Here is a 20118-nt window from a genome sequence, read left to right as displayed (position 1 = left end):
GGGAAGTTTGTTAAAGTTGAGTATGTGATCTAAATGTATGGATTCTTGCGCAATCAAAGCAGCTGTAATCAACTGAGTTCACGAGAACCGTGTATTTATTAAAAAGAAAGCGATCATTATTAGACACTTTTGAGAAATCTGATGCAAGTTTCTCATATTCTTTTTTCATGTTGTGGGGATACAAGGTCAAATGGTGCGGAAGGACTTTTCATCACCCATATATTGTTGCGCATATTATTTTTGTTGGTCACCCTTGTGCTGCATTACGACGGATCGCTTTTAATAACTAATTATCATTCTCAACAGTTACAGCAAAATTAAACGGGTGTCATTCAATCTAAATTACATTCGTTATTTCAACAATTATAACAATTTGTCGAAAATATTTTGGGTTTCGTTTCAAAATATAATAAAATATTCAGGTGAACAATACATGAGAAGTTCCCAGAATTTTCAATTAAAAACTAGTGCAAGTTAGGAAGCTGTATAGGCAGTATTTATTTTGCTTGAAGCAAAATCTCGTGCGGCTTTGGCGCGTTTTTATTTTGAATTTTGAATATTGAATAACCGTCTGAGTTCCGTGAATAACCGTCTGAGTTCCGTGAATAACCGTCTGAGTTCCGTGAAATTGTTCACGTCAAAATGTTAAGATCATGCACAAAATTGCATATTTGATTTCAGGAAAAGTTTAGTAATGAAATTACAAAGAAGCGAGAAGAGACAGAAATTTGATGTTGAAGAATAAATTATGTATCGTCCAAAACCCAATTTTTGGATAATAGATAATGCTATAATCAGAATTCATTATTTTGAGAAAATCAACAAAAATCTTATCGAAAACATCCGCTTTTAACTGCTTTACAGCTAAAAGGTAATTAAAGCTAATTAACTAAAAGATAGGAAGACACCATACAATAGGAAATTTTCTCAACTTTCCAATGGAACTAAAAGATTTAAAATACAAAATATACTTTTCGAGTTAGAGATATTTTAAGATAACTAAGTTTATTACACAAAAGTTTAATAACTCTGTAATAGTTGAGATTTGATGGTATGTGCAGAACGATTTTTTCTACAAATATGATAATCAATCACCCCTCGAGAGGTACTTAATCATAAACCAAACATTACCAGCATTACAATAGCGTTATATCGGTTTTATATTTGCTTGTCCACTATCGACAATTTCGGAAGTTCCGGATTCCGGGCATATTCCACAATTAAAGTCACATCGGTTCTTCGGTAATGACTGACTCGATTTTCTCAAACCAAGCGTTAAATGGAAGGCACCCCTCCCCCCTTGGACCGCCCTCACACCCGCATTCCCTTCATCCATCCGATATACCGAAATAAGATGAAGGATTTCTGACATATCCTCCACACACCCCTTTCAAACCCATTCCCCCAGCGTTCCAAAATATTATCACATTGAACTCATGCTGATTAAGCTAATAAAATATTGTAATTTTTTGTTTACAGTGTGTCTGCGTCGACTTTCGTGGTAGTCGTGGGATACCTGCTAAGAATAAGAATGTAATAGTCATCTCCACAATTATATTGAATATAACCAGCTATTTAATCATAATTTGGATAAATGAGAAAGGCACAATTGCATCCCTAGGTTTTTTTTATTCATTTCGTTTATTTGATAGGCACAAATGCGTTAGCTTGGCGGTGCCAAATTCTTTTGTTTTTACATTTTGGATATCTTAAAACAAGGAGGTTACAATGTTGAAATATTTTTTTTACAAAAGAAAGGAAAGTTTACAGCTATCTTAAGACTAGAAATAAGATTCAATATACAACAGAGGGCCAACACATCCCTAGGTTGGTTAAAACAGGTTTTTATAAAATGCATTGTTGAATTAAATTAAACATTCAGCAATATTCTCGTTGGAATTACCGAACACCTGTAATTACTTAACAGATGTATGTCAATTGAAAAAAAAAAAATTCAATTCATGCAGTACAAATTAAACTTTACAATTCGAAACCGCAAAAATATTACCGAGCATTAAAACCAGAATTCGGTGTGTATGGCTGCCCCCAGTATTGATTTTACACTGATCCGTATTCAGATCTGTTTTGCTACCAAGCGTTGATGAGTAAATTTTCAATCTTGTATGGTCAATAATGGAAAACACTACCTTCAACAAATCACAATAACACTCATCCGCAATCTGGAATGACGCGTAAAAACAATATTCTTAATTAGTTACGGGCTTTGCGTTTCGAAATCGTCTCATCCGAATCTGACACTAATTTAGTGATAGGAGTAAGCTGACGTTAGCTCCTAAAACGCACTATTTGTGTTTCTGTGCAATCCTCTAGTCGTTCATGATGTCCCGCAAGAAAAGGAGTTCTGATGAGGCTGATGCGAATTAATTAAATTGAAACTTGGTTTGAGTGAAGAAAAATTTAGGTGAAAACTATTTTTTCCTCATAAAGGACTACGACGTCCAACACATCCATCGCAACATTTCCTTCGTCAATTTTGATTCGGTTGACCAAAATAAGGGAAAATTTTGTATATCTAATCAAATAACCAAACTTTACTAGATGCATACATTTTGATTAATTTCTGAAACATCTAGAACGTATAGTAATAGAATTTAGACTGGTTTTTTTTCGAGTAAATATATTTTAACCAACGACTTCCCCATTCCAGACTACCTCATCGTGCGGGAAGGCGATATCCAGCTGGGCCCGAATGTGCGGGAAAACAATTGGGGGCCCCTGCTGCGGGAGTACTGGGCAGTGCTGCTGGTGGTGATCATTTGCGTCCTGCTAATCGTGCTGATGCCAATCATCGGCCTATGCCTGTGCTGCTGCCGGTGCTTCGGCGGATGTGGTGGCCGAACACAGCCTTTCGATAAGAAACACGACACCTGCCGACGGGTGCTTCTGGGTCTCGTTCTGATCTGTACTACGTCCTCGTTGGTGTGAGTATTCCTGCGACAATTTAACCCACTTACTAGGGCTTCTGGGTGTTTGTTCTAGAGTGGTCAATGTCCTTCGGTTTCATTACATTGCCTATCTCGCTTTTTTCCGGACAGGTTTGGCGTTGTGGTTGCCTATGCGACCAACAGCTACCTACAGCACGGCGTGGAGAACATCACAACCTCGGCGCGTTACGGAGTGGACGACACACGTGAGTTTCTGCAAACGACCTCGCGACAAATATCGCAACTGCTGGACACAAACTATCAGGAACTGAACAGTCAGCTTAAAAAGACATTGAACGAAGCCTCGGACATTATCATCCAACGACTGGAGGAAGAATCCAAGGCGGAAAAACTTACGACGTTGAACGAATTCATTGTGCAGCTACCGGCCATTAAGGCGAACCTTGACCGGATGACTCTGCTGACCAAGGAGTTGCGAGTGAATGCTTCCCAGCTGAATGATGGTATGTGGTTTTTGTGGTTTTCTCTCATCCTTCTCTTATCGATTCATTGTGAATAAATAGGACTACGAGGCGTCAAGCGTGAGTTGCTTGCTTCCCTAACAAAGTGCGGTACCCAGGAGTGCATCAACGTAATGGAGGACTATAAAATTGGACGGTTGGACACCAATGGGATCGATTACAACTCGGTAGGTGCATCAGTTTGTATTTGATTGCATTGAATAACACATTTCATTGTCTACAACATTAAAAAAAAGACTATGAAGGATGGACAGTGATCATACATACTTTTTCGCTAACAAAGGGCTCAGACATGCTCTCTTTTCTCAACATAATAATTTGTTCTTGTCTTCAATTTCATGCTGTCGAATCCTTGCTCCTAATCGAATCCAATTTCATCCTGCTGCTATGTGTATGTGTGTGTTCGTCTGCCTCTAATCATATTCATCTCGACTCTCATCATCACGTGTGCATAAAACCCAACAACCGAAATATACACACAGATACAAGACAGATACTTCCCAAGGGTAGGTTCGATTCAGTGTGTTGCTGCAAAAAAAAAGTGTGCTCTCGTTTGCTAATTCCCGGAGGTTTTTCTTTTTTGCTCCGTTCAGTGAACCCACTTTGGATAGGAATTAATTTTTTGTTGCCTCCCGCCAACACATGCATGTGTTTTTTTTTATCGTTTCGTAATAGTACCCCCTTTTATTTGTGATGCTCCCGTAATGGGAAAATCAATATAGCTTATTTCGTTAATAGCACTGCTTGATTGTGTGTTTTATAAGCAGCTTCATGAATCTTTGAAATATTTTTCATGATCATCATGATGTTTTGTGATATGTTTGGAATCCTGTCTAAAAACGCATCGCTAATGATTGCTCTTGTAATCCCGAACCAGCTACCGGATTTGACTGAGATCACAAACAGTGTGCAGGAGCTGGTTTCCGGTAACATCGCCGATGCAGTTCAGCAGGGTGTGCAACAGTTGGAGGAACTCAAGAAAACCCTGAAGCAAACCGTTCGAGACAATATCCCGCTGGTGACGGCAGCGGCTGACTCTACCGGGCGGGCCATCAAATCGGCCTCCGATAAGTTGACCTCGCAGTTGAGTAGTCTGTCGAATGCGATCGGTAATAATAGTTACAGACATCTGGACACGACCGACGATTACATTGCTCAGTACGGAATCTATCGGTACTATGTTGGACTGGCCATCAGTTCGGTGCTGCTGTTGATTTTGATGTGTCTGATTTGCGGATTGCTGTGTGGAATCTGTGGAAAAAGACCGGATGGCTATGGGGACGATTGTTGCAATAAGGGCGCTGGTGGGCGGTTTCTGATGTTGTAAGTTGATCGAAGCTTTTCGGCAAAGTTGTGTCATAAACTATGTTCTCTTTGCAGCGCTGTCGCCATAATTTTCCTTACCTTTTCTGTGATTTTGGCGTTTACGTTGGTGTCATTCTTGATTGGAAGCGTAGCTCGTCGAGGAGTCTGTGACTCGTTAAAACAACCCCGAGATAGTCAAATAATCGAATATATTGATGTATACTTCAACATCAACAAACATTACGAACAAATTCGCAGTCAGAGTACCCGTTCTGATTGGAAACTACAACCAACAAACCGAGAGTCTGATCCTATTCGCATTGTGGAAGTGATTGAATCATGTAGCGGTAATAATTCTATTTATCAGGTAAAAATATTGTCATCGTTTCGATAGCCGTTATCAACAAAATTTTGAATTTGAATTCAATAGGTTCTTAAATTATCAAACTTCTACGACATTAAAGAGATTCGACAGTTCCCGGAGGATTACGGAATTGTGCGGGAGCTAAACACACTGAAGGGAAGGATCCAGATCGGAAAGGTTGATATTTTAAAAGAAGAGGCTCAGCGTGATATCGAGTTACTGCGAGATTCCCGACTAAACGATTTCGAAGCATATAAATTCGTAGATCATGTAATATTCTGAATCCAGTACAAAAGACCGTATCAAAATAACCGTATTTCCTTTACAGTTAACTTCCAACATTACACAAAACAACTTGAACGACATTGCCAATAGACTGCGAAAAGTGGCTGAAGATATTCCATCGAACAAAGATTTGAACGACATTAAGGTCAACTTGAAAAATCAAGCCTTACACTTATCCTCCTATCAGGTTAGTAAGAACAACACGCGTAAATACGCATCTCTCAATTAATTTTCTTTGCAGTCCAATCTAGTCGATCCAATGCTGCGCTATACAAACGAACTGGTCAGCCTGTCAACGACGCTAGAACGTAGCTTGAGATTCGGTAAAGAATCATTCGCGTTTGCGATTGATGATTTCCTCACGCAGATAAAGGAAGCTGAGGAATACATCAACGAAAAGGGACAACCCTTTGTGAGGGATGTGGTCACCGAGCTGGCCGATGGTTTTCTAGGGCAGATTCATTCCTATCTGAATTTGGTGATTGATTCTACTACCAAGGAGATTGGCCGTTGCGGTCCACTAGCCAACGTTTATCAATCGATGACGGTGGCCACCTGCAATCGGATTGTGGATCCATTCGTAAGCATTCTATTTTATTCATTTAAAAAAAATCATTCCACATATCAACCTTCCTAGAATGGCTTCTGGGCTGGCGTCGGTTGGTGTCTGGCCATCTTCCTGCCGACGATTGTGCTGTGCGTGAAGCTGTCTACGCTCTACCAAAAGTCTGATCCGTACCCCGGACCACTAGTCGAATCGTAAGTGTGCCCTGACACGTGTTGTCTTTTGCAACATTGAATTTCTCTCGCGCAAGACTAATCAGTTATCATCTATTTTTATTTAATTCGATAACACACACTGTTCATTCATGTAGACGACAAAAGTTGACTCCGAGCTCATGAATCCTCTGTTTTACCTTACTTTGAAAAAACCGTTTTCCCATTGTTAACCGTACTTTGCACTTTTAACACTGTGGTCCACTGTGGAATGAAATAACCTCCTCCCCCGTCTCGTTTTTTTAACCGTAGAATGTATAGTAGTGCCTGACGATAGAACGTAGCATTAATGAGTGCAATGTGTAAATAAATAGTATTACTAGTTTGGTTGTGTGTAGCCTTTTATTTCCGATATAATCAGTCTCTTAACCACTAAACAAAACGTCGGTTAGTTGAACTAATCGGCCGTGGAATGTGGATATTATTTGTCAGTATTAGAAAGTTGAGTGGCCAACTTGCACTCGGAAGTAGTTACATTCATATCAACTGTTTGGTAAGTTGCGTATTTTAGTTACTACATAGTGTCTAATCTTTTATGTAGTGTTAGTAAAATTCACAAAACAAACGCTTCACTAATTTTTATTTTGTTCCCATATCGGATTTGTAATGTCTTTAAAATCATTCACTGTTTTTTTGGCGATAAATAGTTACTCATCATAAAACCAACAGCTTGACGTTCTGTAACTTAACTTCGAACACTTTTAATTGGTGTATTTGGTGACTAAAATTTGTTTGTTATGCTAAAAACTTGTCTTGTGTAGTAGGTCATTTGGTTTTGGAATGATAGCATAGGTAAGTTGCTACTGTTAAAGGAGAAACCAATACTTTCGGTAATGAGCTAGGCATATTAGTACCAGATGAAATTGCCTTATTTTATTCTAAAACATGTATTTTATGACCAAGTCTCTAGTCTTTCTCTCCACAGGCATCTTAACCCTTTATAAGGCAGTGGCAACTATATTTCCACCTTTTCGTTTCGTTCAAAACTCAGGAATATGAAGTGAGAAATGTTTCAATCTTATGAAATCTACTTGTTAGGAGTCTGGCAACTCTTCTTATTACTTTTTATTGAGATACAGTGAAAAGTGTCAGATTGATGAAGAGTTTGGGGTTTTGAAAAAAACTCTAGACCGCATAAGTTGGTGATGCAAATTTGTAAAAACAACTATTTTTAATCCAAAAATTTGGTTCATGAGTGGCAAAAATTGCAAAAAAAAATAACATGAATTAATGAACGTCTGTAATCTGTGGTCTTATTTTTCAACTTATCCTTAGAATCCAGGAGTTATTTACTGTTTATCAGGTAAAAGCCAGTAACCCACCTTAATTTCTTTTTGAATTTCTTATCCAGCTCGATATGTCTTTATATTTGTACCAATCTGGTTGGAAAAACATCAAACATTACAAAGACTGACGTTTTCTAACGGTTGGTAGTAGTATATTTTCAAAACAGTTTTTATTACGAAATAAATGTTAAGATATCCTAAACTGAGTGAGAGAACCGAGTTTCTATTAATGTAACATTCATTAATAGTCCCAGACTCTGGGCCTTATAAAGGGTTAAGTGTTGCTGATAATATATCAGGAATTATCCACTACTGTTGACCACCGTAACAAGAAATTGTGAATGTGGATTTCAAAAGAAAGTTATTTTAACTGAGCGTCACATGTCATTAATTCGGTTTGGAATATTTTGTTCATTTACTTCGAAGTACATGTGTGTGTGTGTGTTAACCTTCCTATCTCCCACTAGCTGGTAGTGATTTACAGAAAAAAGATCATACTATGTTGCGTTTCGGCTTCGCCTCATCAGAAAACAACACTAACATATTGTCGGAATAGATTAGCGCCGGCTTGACGCAAATCCCTTAAAACTAAAACACACTATGTGTTTCAATCAAACGACTGATCAAACGTGATGTCCCGTTCGAGCAGAAGTTCTGTTTATGCCGATGAGACACAAGTGAAGCCGAAACTTGTCTTGGCTTAGCAGGCCTATGCGAAAGCACTATGCTATATTTCACCCTAAGGAGGAAAATTTGGTAAAAACCAAAATTTCTCACTAGGGTGAAAATTTGTTGGTATAAACCAGTCTTTGTACAGGAGGGCACAAATCCTTATTTCATACTATGTTGCGTTTATACCAACAAATACTGGTTTATACCAACAAATACTGGTTTATACCAACAAATTTTCACCCTAGTGAGAAATTTTGGTTTTTACCAAATTTTTCCTCCTTAGGGTGAAATATAGCATAGAAAAAAGATGTTTGCATGTATTTAAACATTCATGCAAATAACTTGGTTCACGGATTTAGGAAGGTGTTAGCTCAATTGACTTTCCGATGACCCATTTCGTGTACAGTGCCAGATATGTTCCGAGGTCATCGTTCCATCAACTAGCCCCGCCTTACTGTAATGTTTGTATCAATTGGATTGTAACATTACAGTAAAACTTTCGATTCCATTTAAGCAGGAAATCGACGCGTATTTATTATAATGGTTCAATTTGTATATATAACATAACACATGTGTACTAGAACTTACCATTTTTCAGTTTCCATTCCTATCTCCCATTTATGTCTCCTTTAACTCTCATCCACATTTCTTGAATTCCTGCTTATTTAAGAAAGAAAAGGGGAAATAATAAAAAAGAACCGATAGACTCCGTGTTTTCCTCAGCGCTTCCGTTTCTCCTAGTCTGGTGTCACTGCCTGTTGGACTTGTGTAAGTTGTTCCATTGGAGATCTCCAAGGAGCTGTAATTGGAGGAAGATCTGACTTCTATCCAGAAGTATCAGTTTTTCACATTAATAGATTATATGTGTACATTACAAAACAATCCCGTGTATAATGCAACCATTTTTTGAACATTTATATGTACATATACACACATAAACACATACACATATAAACACACATGTATACATAAAACCGATTTAATCCACCCATCAGTGGGATGAGACACCTCTCATACACATAACTGTTGTATTATTAATTAAATTGCCAAACGCACGCAAAGCTGGAAAGCAACTATATGTGAGACAAGCACAGCCTCGAGTCCTGCACGTATAACACGTATAATAAACTGAATAAATTAAAAAAAAAAATAACAAAACAAACCAAAAATCAAAACAATTATGAAGCAAAAAAAAGTTATTCATAAAATGGATAGAATGATCCATATAAATCAAATTAATTAAACAAATCAAATTAGCTCAAATGAAAATCAGACAATATTAAAAAAGTTATGAAATTAAGAGAGTAAACTAAATTGTTTCAAGCTAACTAACTGTCATCCAATAACTAAAAGAACTGACTAAACCGAATTAATAAAATGAAGAAACTGAACAATATATGAACTGGGAAAAACTAACAATTTAATAAAATGATTAAAACAATGAAACAAATAACATGAATAAAACAATAAAAAAAAATTAATTAATAAGATAAATAATATGAATAATGTGGATAACACTAACCGCCATGTTTGAAAAATGCAAAAACAACCAAGTCCATTGCAGCCGCCAGAAAATTTGTCGTCCAAGTATTGAAATTGCTTTTAAATCGCATTCGCAAATAGCATTTGTTCCTAGGGGCAATTAGCACAGGCGAGTTGAGTCAAACGTCAAACTATTTAAATCGCCTGACGATCTTCGTCCGCATTTTTTTGACCGGGTACTGACTCCATTCAGATATCCGAACCGGTTCCGGAATGAGTTTAACTGGGAATCAGTGAAATCGTTGCATCAACTAGTCAAGTTCAGATGGCGCTGTCGATGCTAAGTGGGAGCATTTTTGACATTAAAAATGTCTTACTCCACTATCTGGGGCTAGGTGTCATTCTAAAATCTAAACTATCTCCCATGTAACGAAACTATGTAAGGTTTGCACGCTTATAACTCCGATATTACTAGATGGATTTTAATCATTCATACACCAACCGATTCAGAAACACCTAACTTAAATATTGGTAATAATTTAATATCTCCCCAATAAAAGTAGACTTTTGGAAATCGGTAAAATTAAAAAGTTCACGAAAAACGGGAAAATTACCATTCGTGAGGCAGATTTCTCAGACACAGCCATCAATAGAGGGCAGCTTAGTTGCTCAATGAAACACGAAAAGTCATAAATAGAAGCAACGCATGTTCGTTTAAATTAGTTGTTGCTCTTATCCCATACGAACAACATCGTCTCCGGGCGATGCAATAAGCGCTATCGATTTTCGGTAACATTGGCATTCGCATACACTCGCACCTAAGTGACTAAACCATATACGGTTAGTTTATAAATAGAGGTGACGCGTACCCGTTTGAATAAGTTTTTATTTTTATGTCGATCGGGTAAGATCATGGTTGCAGCGTCTGTGCACTACAATAAGCGGTAGACGCTATGCATTTTCGGCAGCGGTGGCCGTGTGCGGATTTTTCGGGTACCAGCACGGTGTCACAGAATGATTTGCAAAGTGGGTGGGTGGGGTGGTTTGGATTTAATTCAATGCGGTGTGTGCTGCTTAAGAGTGTTGCGTTTGAAAAAAATATATTTATTTTTATGCATGCGTGTGCGTTGTAACTTGTTAATCCATGTTTACGGCGCTTTGTAGCTGCGTAGGGTACAGAGCCTATTGGTTTTCATGTTTCATATTTCGGTTTTATATTTTTTATAAGTAAGGCATCTGACAACGTGCTTCTGTAGTTATTGCACTGTTCAGCAGCGTAGTATTTTATATAGGAGAGTACACTTATGTTTTTTACGCGGATTTTGAAATTTGCTGTTCATTTACTTCGAAGTACATGTGTGAAAATAATCAAAAATTCAGAATCAATTCACTTTTGCTCGATATGACTACCTTTTACCTTGACTGATTTTCCTAACTTTTTCATGCAGAACCGCCAATATGGGGAGCCTAAGCGACTCAATTGAATACGGGACTTTATATACATGTCTCGCGTGTTCGTTTTCTATCATTCGTCGCTTTGCTTTTGAACGAGCAACACACAGACAGACACAGAGTTCACATTTTTCGGATATCATACTACATGTACCCATTTCCTAGTCGAGTGCAAAGTATATCGGGCGCTCTGTTGTGCGAGGTTAAATTTTGCACACGAACGAGTCGAGTGGGATGATTTTAGGACGTTATTTATATAAGTTCGACGTTGTCATTCGTTGCTGGGGTTGAACGAGCAACATATTTATTAGCAATGCACAGTGGTCCGAATCCAGAATTTAGGATGACAAAAACATTTGTGAATAAACTACTGGTTCTAGAGATTTCATGTCTTCGGAACAAATAATCTGTGTCAATCGGGGCATCTTTCGAGATGAGGGGTGTTAGGGTGGTCCTTATTGTTTGTACGATCTGAAAATTATTTTCGAAATAAGAAGAGATAGAACAATGAAGTGTTCCGCAAAATTGTAGTACAACCTTTTTCAAGCGACTTTGCTGAGGACGTCATATTTGTAACTTTAATGGTTTTAATTTTACAGCTATTAAAATGTTGTGTGATAGGGTATCCCTAACAAAATCAGTTTTTTCGTTATAGCTTTTTAAATAATTTTTTTCAGTCAATAGCGTCTTCACAAGACTTTTTGAGCTTATTAAGACGAATATTATTTACATAGACATATTTGAGATAGCTCATTTAGTTCAAAAGTTATGAGCATTTTTAGCAAAAAAACACAACCTTTTCAAATGTTGATATCTTAAAATGGAGCAAGTGAAATTGATTTCTTCTTTTTGCATTCGAAAGACCACAATTGATAGTATGCTTTATGAAAAAATCTCAGAGGTCATTTTTGTTTAACTCATTTTATTTTAGTTTGAATATTGAGAATATTACTACTATTTGTAGCATTAAAAGTAAAACGGTCAGTGTAACCTAGCAACTATTTTTAAAATAAGATCAGATAGATAAACAAGATCTCAAATAAAACTGCCCGAGTATGGCAAAGGGCCTGCTGAGTTGTTTCCTATGTATTTCGTTCCGCCTGAGCCGCGGAAAACCTTTCCTGCACTACGTCATAATGTGGCGAAGAGTCCGCTGAATTATTATTTTAGTCACAGACTTGGTAGAATCCATTTGGGAATCGAAAAACCTTCCCAGCACCCGGCTTAAGTGCGGCGAAAGCCCCATGCATGCTGTTAATTTGTCACGAGTAATCAAGATCCGGGTAGCATCCGGAAGATCTAGAAATCTGGAACATTATTTGACCTATTTTTCAACATGTTCATAGGGTCCGAAGTAAGCAGCAATTTTTTAATACATCTTCAATATTGGCAACGCTGCTAAATTTTCTTGAATGGTTTTCTCGAAACTTGCCGATAGACTTATTCCTCGTTTCTAATGCCTCAGTGAAAATGCCTTAGAAACGATGAATAAGTCTATCCGCATGTTTTGAGAAAACCATAGAAATACATAGAGTAGAATGGGGTCAAACAGGTACGGGTGTACAATAAGTATCTTTGCAATGTTATTGCAGAGGTAGCTCGTGTTGCGTGAATTAGATACACGGTAGAGAGCATCGTTGACGACTATCATTTCGGCTGTTGCCGTGAAGCAGCTGTATTAGTTACGACGTCTTTTATGTTTTCGCGTGTTGTTCTGCGGAAACGAATTGTCTTTCGTCCTCAGTACATTACATTTAATCAACGTAAAAAACATCAAGTGAGTTGTTTCTTACGTAAAAATTAATGTTGAACAAGAGTATTGTGTTGGTGTTTTGATATTTTTGTTTTTGAAAAAGATTCGGACATCAACATGGAACATACGCTACCAACAGGAAAAAAGCATGCTTGACGATAGACGAACAAAGTACCAAAAGTTTATGAAGGGTTGGAGACAGGGGAACCAACTGTACTCGTGATCGTAAATCATTTTCGTTGCTTCCAAATAGCCTGCAAAAACTTGGGCGTTTATTTTTGCTTTGCTATTGATAACGGCGAGAATGATACGTAATCGTTCCAATAAATCTGCATTCAAACCCGTGATCTCACAAACTCTATTCAGCATTCTGTCGTCTTTCCAACACGCCACTTTGGTGTTTCCTTCTCAAAACGTCGTCATCGACCACCGATTCTTAACATTTCCTTTCGATCATGCCCATATAATCCTGCCTAGCTCTAGCTTTCCATCCTAAGTTTACGAATGATTAACTTTAGTATACCTATCTGTTTTTCGATTTTAACATCTTTCGTTCATAAATTTTCCGAAAATAGCTAACGAAGTTGATACTGTAAATTAAAATATGTGTGACTAGGATGGCTAGCCAAACATCACACTACGTTCTCCGCTGTTCAGATGGATTGATACACGACTACATTAGAAACAACTCAGTGGGCCCTTTGCCACACTCGGGCAGTTTTATTTGAGATTTTGTTTATCTATCTGACCTTATTTTAAAAAAATAGTTGCTAGGTTACACTGACCGTTTTACTTTTAATGCTACAAATAGTAGTAATATTCTCAATATTCAAACTAAAATAAAATGAGTTAAACAAAAATGACCTCTGAGATTTTTTCATAAAACATACTATCATTTGTGATCTTCCGAATGCAAAAAGAAAGGATCAATTTCACTTGCTCCATTTTAAGATATCAACATTTGAAAAGGTTGTGTTTTTTGCTAAAAATGCTCATAACTTTTGAACTAAATGAGCTATCTCAAATATGTCTATATAAATAATATTCGTCTCAATAAGCTCTAAAAGTTTTGTGAAGACGCTATTGACGGAAAAAATTATTTAAAAAGTTATAACGAAAAAACTGATTTTGTTAGGGATACCCTATTACACAACATTTTAATAGCTGTAAAATTAAAACCATTAAAGTTACAAATATGACGTTCTCAGCAAAGTCGCTTGAAAAAGGTTGTACTACAATTTTGCGGAACACTTCATTGTTCTATCTCTTCTTATTTCGAAAATAATTTTCAGATCGTACAAACAATAAGGACCACCCTAATGTCACCCACCTCAAAAGATGCCTCAATTGACACAGATTATTTGTTCCGAAGACATGAAATCTCTAGAACCAGTAGTTTAGTCACACATGTTTTTGTCATCCTAAATTCTGGATTCGGACCACTGTGTAATGTGGTATATACAGATTGAGTTAATATGGCGGTTTGGTATTCGTAAGATCCATTTTACATGGGTGGTGTGAGTCAGAATAAATCGGCTTGCTTACGTCATACCATTCGTTGAACCATATGAACACTATGACGTCGATCCATCCTGCTTCTGATTGTCTACATATTGTCGGTTTTCACCACTAGCACACCGTGTGTTCTGCCGCAACTATTTATACCACATTGATATACTAGAACATGCGGATGGCAAATAAAAATAATTTCGGCAATGTTGGTGTAAGCCTGTACTGCCGTTCTCCGCCCAATTGTTGCAAAACTGGTAACGCGATCAAAAATGAAATTGTATTAGCATCTGGAAAGAATCGATGCAACTAATAAAGATTTATTGCCTAGAATTATTCATAGCAATCGTTTCCATCAGTCGAGTTTTTCATTATAAAAATTCGATTAGCGTTAGTTTTTACGAAAAATGTTAAGTGGGACTGTTATGCCGAGAAATCGGACAGAAACCGGAAATATTACACATATCAGCTTTACAGGATTGATCTCACTGCTGTGATTAATATTACCAGGGCCATGTCTTTTTTAATGAACCTTTATTTTTAAACCATTTTTTCATTGCCCGATATCTAGCGATTTTTACTTCTTAACTAAACGCTAAGTAATTATTTTTTTATTGTATACTTTGTTAGTGGGACAATTATGCGTAGAATTTCAACAATGGGACAAACTTTTCGGGCGCCAAGTACCAGCACCACATGCATCCATTTTCTAGCTGTGGGAAAAGTCTAACGGGTGCTCTTCACTCTGCCGTGGGGAAGGTTGAACTTTGCACGAATGAGTGTGTGCAAATGGGATGGCTTGGAGCGGTGATTGTTGAATGGGATGTACACACGTTGATTTGCGATGTTCATACTCGGTTGATTTGGGTTTGGATTGAACTCAACTTTCAATGTTTATTAATGGTGTGTTTTTGTGTCTGCTGGTTGTGATTTTAGCTGCCAGTTAGGGCATTGCAAAAAAATTTTTTTTTGAATTCTCAAAGGCCCCCCCTCTCATATTGTGACAAATGTCAAAGTAAGCTCAGATGCCAAATTTCACATCATTTGGACAATTTTAGACCCCCGCCCACCTCGCTTGAAATTTTTTGAAATTGGTAGTATGGGAAAATATGGAGGAAAAATACAATAAATGCTATAACTTTTGAAGTAGCAATCAGAAAATTACAATTTATACCTCTTTTGAAAGGAAATAATCTTAGTATTTGAATGGAGATATTTTTGTTCCTAGGAAGATATGGGAAAGTGGGGTACTGGGTCATTTTGGCCCCAAAATCCCATATTTTTCAAGATTTTTCTGCTCCGTGACGCAAATCATACATATTTTGTAGTTTTTCTAATGTGAAAAAATTTCAGAAATCGAACGGAACCCTTTTGACCTTGATCCGAATACGAGAAGTTGGGGTTATAGGGCTTTTTGTAATTCATGTTAAATTTTATCATTTTCTCATACATATATCTCTATTATTCTTCAATCAATTTTCATAAAATGTAACTTGTTGAACGTGTAAAATTCTGAGGAATAAAGCAAAACTAAATACGTTAGAGTTAAAATTTAGAAACATCAAACTTTTTGATATTTACTTTACAAATCTCATTTTTTTCATTATTTGTCCTAATACCTCAACTTCCCCTATTTTTCCAGGAATGAAACTTTTCTCATGTGATCTCTAAGCATATTTTAAATTAAAAGTAGTAAATCAAATAAGAATTTTGTTGTTAAATGGAGTTAATATATGCGATTTTATGATAAAAATGTGAAATCGGCACTATATGTCAGACAATTTGATGTTCCTAAATTTTACGGGTAACGAATCTATTTTTGTTATAATCCTAAGGATTTTCCACGTTCAACAAGGTATAGTTTATGAAAATTGAGTGAAGAATAATTGAGATATATGCACGAGAAAATGATGAAGTTTAATATGAATGACAAAAGGCCCCAACTTCTCGTATTTGGATAAAGGTCAAAAAGGCTCCGATCGATTTTTGAGATTTTTTTACATTAGAAAAACCATAAAATATGTATGATTTGCATCACAGAGCAGAAAAATCATTAAAAATATGGGATTTTGGGGCCAAAATGACCCAGTACCCCACTTTCCCCCCTCTCGCAGGTTGATGGGATTGACGGTATTGTAAACATCATCAAGCCACAATATATTCAATAGAGTTATCTAAATGTAAGGACCTTCGCTCTTTTTAGTTTTTATTTGCACCAAGTTCTACTACTAGAGGTTAATTAGTTCTCATGTTAATAATCCACCAAACATTATGACTACTGAGGATTTGATTTATATAAGAAGCCCGCTTCAAGATGTTGATTACAATACGCCTCGATAGTGGTGTGTCGAGGAGGCCGGGAGGGCTGATATGAGCCTTTTGTCTGTTCTATACCTTTCCTCTATTCACCAGCTCATAACCAACAATCAACCAATAACAAATAGATAATTGAGAAAGGATGTGCTATGTGTGGTGATTGGCTATTCAAGTATTAGTAGTGTTTGAAGTACTAATGTATATCTCATGTGATGATCATAACTTCAGCTGTATCTTGTACCTATCTAATCTATTACGTCTCTCATATATTGTCTTTTATTTCTTCTTTTCGAGTCCTATACTGCCATTCTACACCCGCCTTCAGCTGGGTCAACAAAGATGGTGATAGTGAACGTCTTAACACTCACACATTCTCAAACGCGGTCTCAAGCGGGAACCTACAAAAATGCCCTCGTGCACGCGATCACGAATCGGTCGCGTCCGGAAGTCTATCCTTGATCCTGGAAGCATAGGTCCATGCCTTCAGCTGGACCAATTAAGAAAATACGCCCATACCTATTAGACAACACTTCTCATGGCGACATGACCGGGAACCCTATCGATATAAACGATCCCACTCTCTTCCAGAATTCAAACCGCGCACTGAAAATTTAATATCAGACTCACGGTTCGCGCAACCATTCAAGAACACACGTTACAAAATCACGTCAGCGCACAAACGTTAGAGCCCCTCACGATTTTCCAAGCAGCATACGAACTCGCAAACATGCAACCTACAAACTCCCGCGCTCGCGCCATCATGAATCGGGATCGTCCGGAAGTATCTATCCTCGGTACAAACAATCTAGATCCTTGTTAATTATTAAAAAAATAAAAAAATTAAAAATAACTACCATATCCACTAGACAAAACGTTCCATGGCGACATGACCGGAAACTCTAGTGATATGGGGTAACTCTCTCCCTGTCAGAATGTGATCCGTACACCGAAAACTAAAGATCAGAATGACGGTCCGCGAATATATGAATCGCCGCAGGGTTTCAAAATCGAATTTATACACGCGAAGTCACATACACGCGAGCACACGCGACAAACACGTCAACATACGAACGCTTAAGCCCTTCGCGATCATCTACGCACACCTATGCCCGCGATCGCGTAAACTTGATAACACTGCGGCAATTGTGTGAACGTTTTAGTACTTACGAAGTTACAAACGCGATCTCAAACGCCAACCCGCAAATGCGCGATCATGAATCGGTCACGTCCGGAAATCTTTAACCTCCATTCTAGCAATTTAGGTCCATACATTCAGTTGGACCAATCAAAAAAAAATAAAGCTCATATCCACTAGACCACGCGTTCTACGACGACATGATTGGGAACTCTAATGATATGGAAGAACCCACTTCCTTCTGGAATCTGAACCGTACACAAAAAATTAAGTATCAGATTCACGGTCCGCGCGCGATCATTCTAGAACACACGCGAATATGCGAAAGGCACACGGTTATGAAATAGAATTTATGCACGCGAAGCTACACGTTAGCACACGCGACATACAAACGCACACGCGATCGAGCACATTAACGTACAAATGTTCGAACCCTTCGCGATGATACACGCGATTCCGAGTCCCTACGCCCGCACATGCCTGAACCGTACAATGAATATCACATTCAGAATCACGGCCCGCTACAATTGGCCTATTGCAGTGTTTTATTGGGCGACATTGCCTGTCTCGTCTGCAAATTGTAGTATGTGATTCTGACGGGGAGCCCTTCCGAGAACCTAGCTCTACAGCTCCAGTAGGACAACTCTCGAAAAAAAATGACCCGGTACCCCACTTTCCCGTATTTTTCCGGAAACAGAAATATTTTCATTCAAATACTAAGATTATTTCCTTTCGAAAGAGGTATAAATTGTAATTTTCTGATTGCTACTTCAAAAGTTATAACATTTAATGTATTTTACCTCCATATTTTCCCATACTATTAATTTCAAAAAATTTCAAGCGAAGTGGGCGGGGGTCTAAAATTGTCCAAATGATGTGAAATTTGGCATCTGAGCTTACTTTGACATTTGTCACAATATGAGAGGGGGGGCCTTTGAGAATTAAAAAAAAAATTTTTTTGCAGTGCCCTACTGTCCGTACACGAGGCAATAGGACCAATTCCACAAAGAATATTCCCTATGGATATTGTTCTAGCTATTCACACAGTGTTGCTGTTGCCGCGGTAGAATAGCTTGGCTTAGCGGGGAATTTTGTCTACTGATATGCCACTCATCTGAGGGTTAATTCCAGAGTTTGGTGGGTTAACTCGTAGCTATACCAAGTGGGTTAAATCAGGGGCGTCTCGTGAGTATTTTCTTCATCTGTGAACTACTCAAAAAAGTGCAAATCAACATATTTTCAGACGAACAGAATAGTAGAAAATAATAGTAAAACACATTGGATAACTCAAGCAACAAAAAGTTCTAGCAACCATTGGAAACCCGGCTAAAAAATTGGAATACACCTTTCCGATTCAATGGCGGACGGTTCAGTACCATGCATGGTCACCAATATTCTTCCATATACATTATAATGACATTCACATTTGTCCCGCGCGGTGCCAATGCCGGACAAGCTTGAATGCTCTCTTATGAATTGTATAAAAGAATTAATTCGTTAATTTGATATGGCTCAATTGTGTGTGTGTATCATCAGGCGGGTTGAAAGTCATTTTGTTTATTATACGGAATCTGATCAAACTTAGATACGATGAGTTTCATGAACATACCATATCGCGACCTTTCCAAATACTAAAAATTTTACCGATGCAATGAGAGTTGAACTGTCAAACGGAACAACAGTCTAGTCCTCCGATCGTGTATCTTAATCAGTTAACACTGTTCGCCCTTAGCAAACAACAAACCATCCGACTCTACATCCTCAGACCAGATCTCCTAACAAATGCTAGGTTTGGTTGAACTCGCAGAAAGAATTAATCATGTTCTACTATTCGCAAATCGAAGTTGTTCGTTGCATCATTCATTCATACATTACTGACTAGATTTTTCGTGTAAAAATACCCTGAACATACTTCAAGATGCTCATGTATGGTTGAAAATGTCAACTTTTAACCTAAATTACACAGCAGCTTTTAATAATGCATTACAAAGCATCAATTTCAAATGATAACGATTGCTTTTGTACGGACAACCCGTCAATTAGGCAAGACTTTCATGAAAATATTTAAGTGATAGGGCTGCTTCGGTGGTGGTTAACGTGAATTAAAATGTATGATATTAAAAGCTAAATTTTTGGAGAAACTATAAAACTGTAATTTTAAATGTAATACACATTTCATGCAACAAAATATTGGAAAATTTTGTAGAAATTTTTTTAGATGCTTACTTAAAATTTTTAAAATAAAATCTAAAATAACTGCGCCCATAAATCCTACACATCAGTTTCAAGCAAGAGAAAAATTTTACTCTCTGTTTCAATCGTTTCAACAAAGGACAGGCTACTGGATCCCATTTT

The 20118-nt window shown here is 37.5% G+C and overlaps 1 protein-coding gene across 5 annotated transcripts in view; it reads left to right on the top strand.

The window, feature by feature from the left end:
* Nucleotides 1-20118, top strand: part of LOC131693164 (prominin-like protein) — a 165795-nt gene that overhangs the window by 121506 nt on the left and 24171 nt on the right. For 4 of the 5 annotated variants that reach the window (XR_009306167.1, XR_009306164.1, XR_009306165.1 and 1 more), the window contains exons 3-12: nucleotides 2669-2942; nucleotides 3057-3409; nucleotides 3470-3594; nucleotides 3910-3933; nucleotides 4305-4750; nucleotides 4808-5099; nucleotides 5163-5366; nucleotides 5425-5568; nucleotides 5623-5961; nucleotides 6019-6140. Coding sequence is in view for 1 of the 5 variants with exons in the window: in XM_058980773.1 (XP_058836756.1) it covers nucleotides 2669-2942; nucleotides 3057-3409; nucleotides 3470-3594; nucleotides 3910-3933; nucleotides 4305-4750; nucleotides 4808-5099; nucleotides 5163-5366; nucleotides 5425-5568; nucleotides 5623-5961; nucleotides 6019-6140 (2323 nt within the window). In the remaining 4 variants the exon portion in view is untranslated. The remainder of the gene's footprint in view (nucleotides 1-2668; nucleotides 2943-3056; nucleotides 3410-3469; nucleotides 3595-3909; nucleotides 3934-4304; nucleotides 4751-4807; nucleotides 5100-5162; nucleotides 5367-5424; nucleotides 5569-5622; nucleotides 5962-6018; nucleotides 6141-20118) is intronic. The other variant, XR_009306166.1, reaches the window with a different exon arrangement.

The sequence above is a fragment of the Topomyia yanbarensis genome, chromosome 3 (assembly GCF_030247195.1).
Source record: "Topomyia yanbarensis strain Yona2022 chromosome 3, ASM3024719v1, whole genome shotgun sequence".
Lineage (NCBI taxonomy): Eukaryota > Metazoa > Arthropoda > Insecta > Diptera > Culicidae > Topomyia > Topomyia yanbarensis.
Note: the sequence above shows the minus strand (reverse complement) of the source record. Positions and strands in the feature narration are given on the sequence as shown.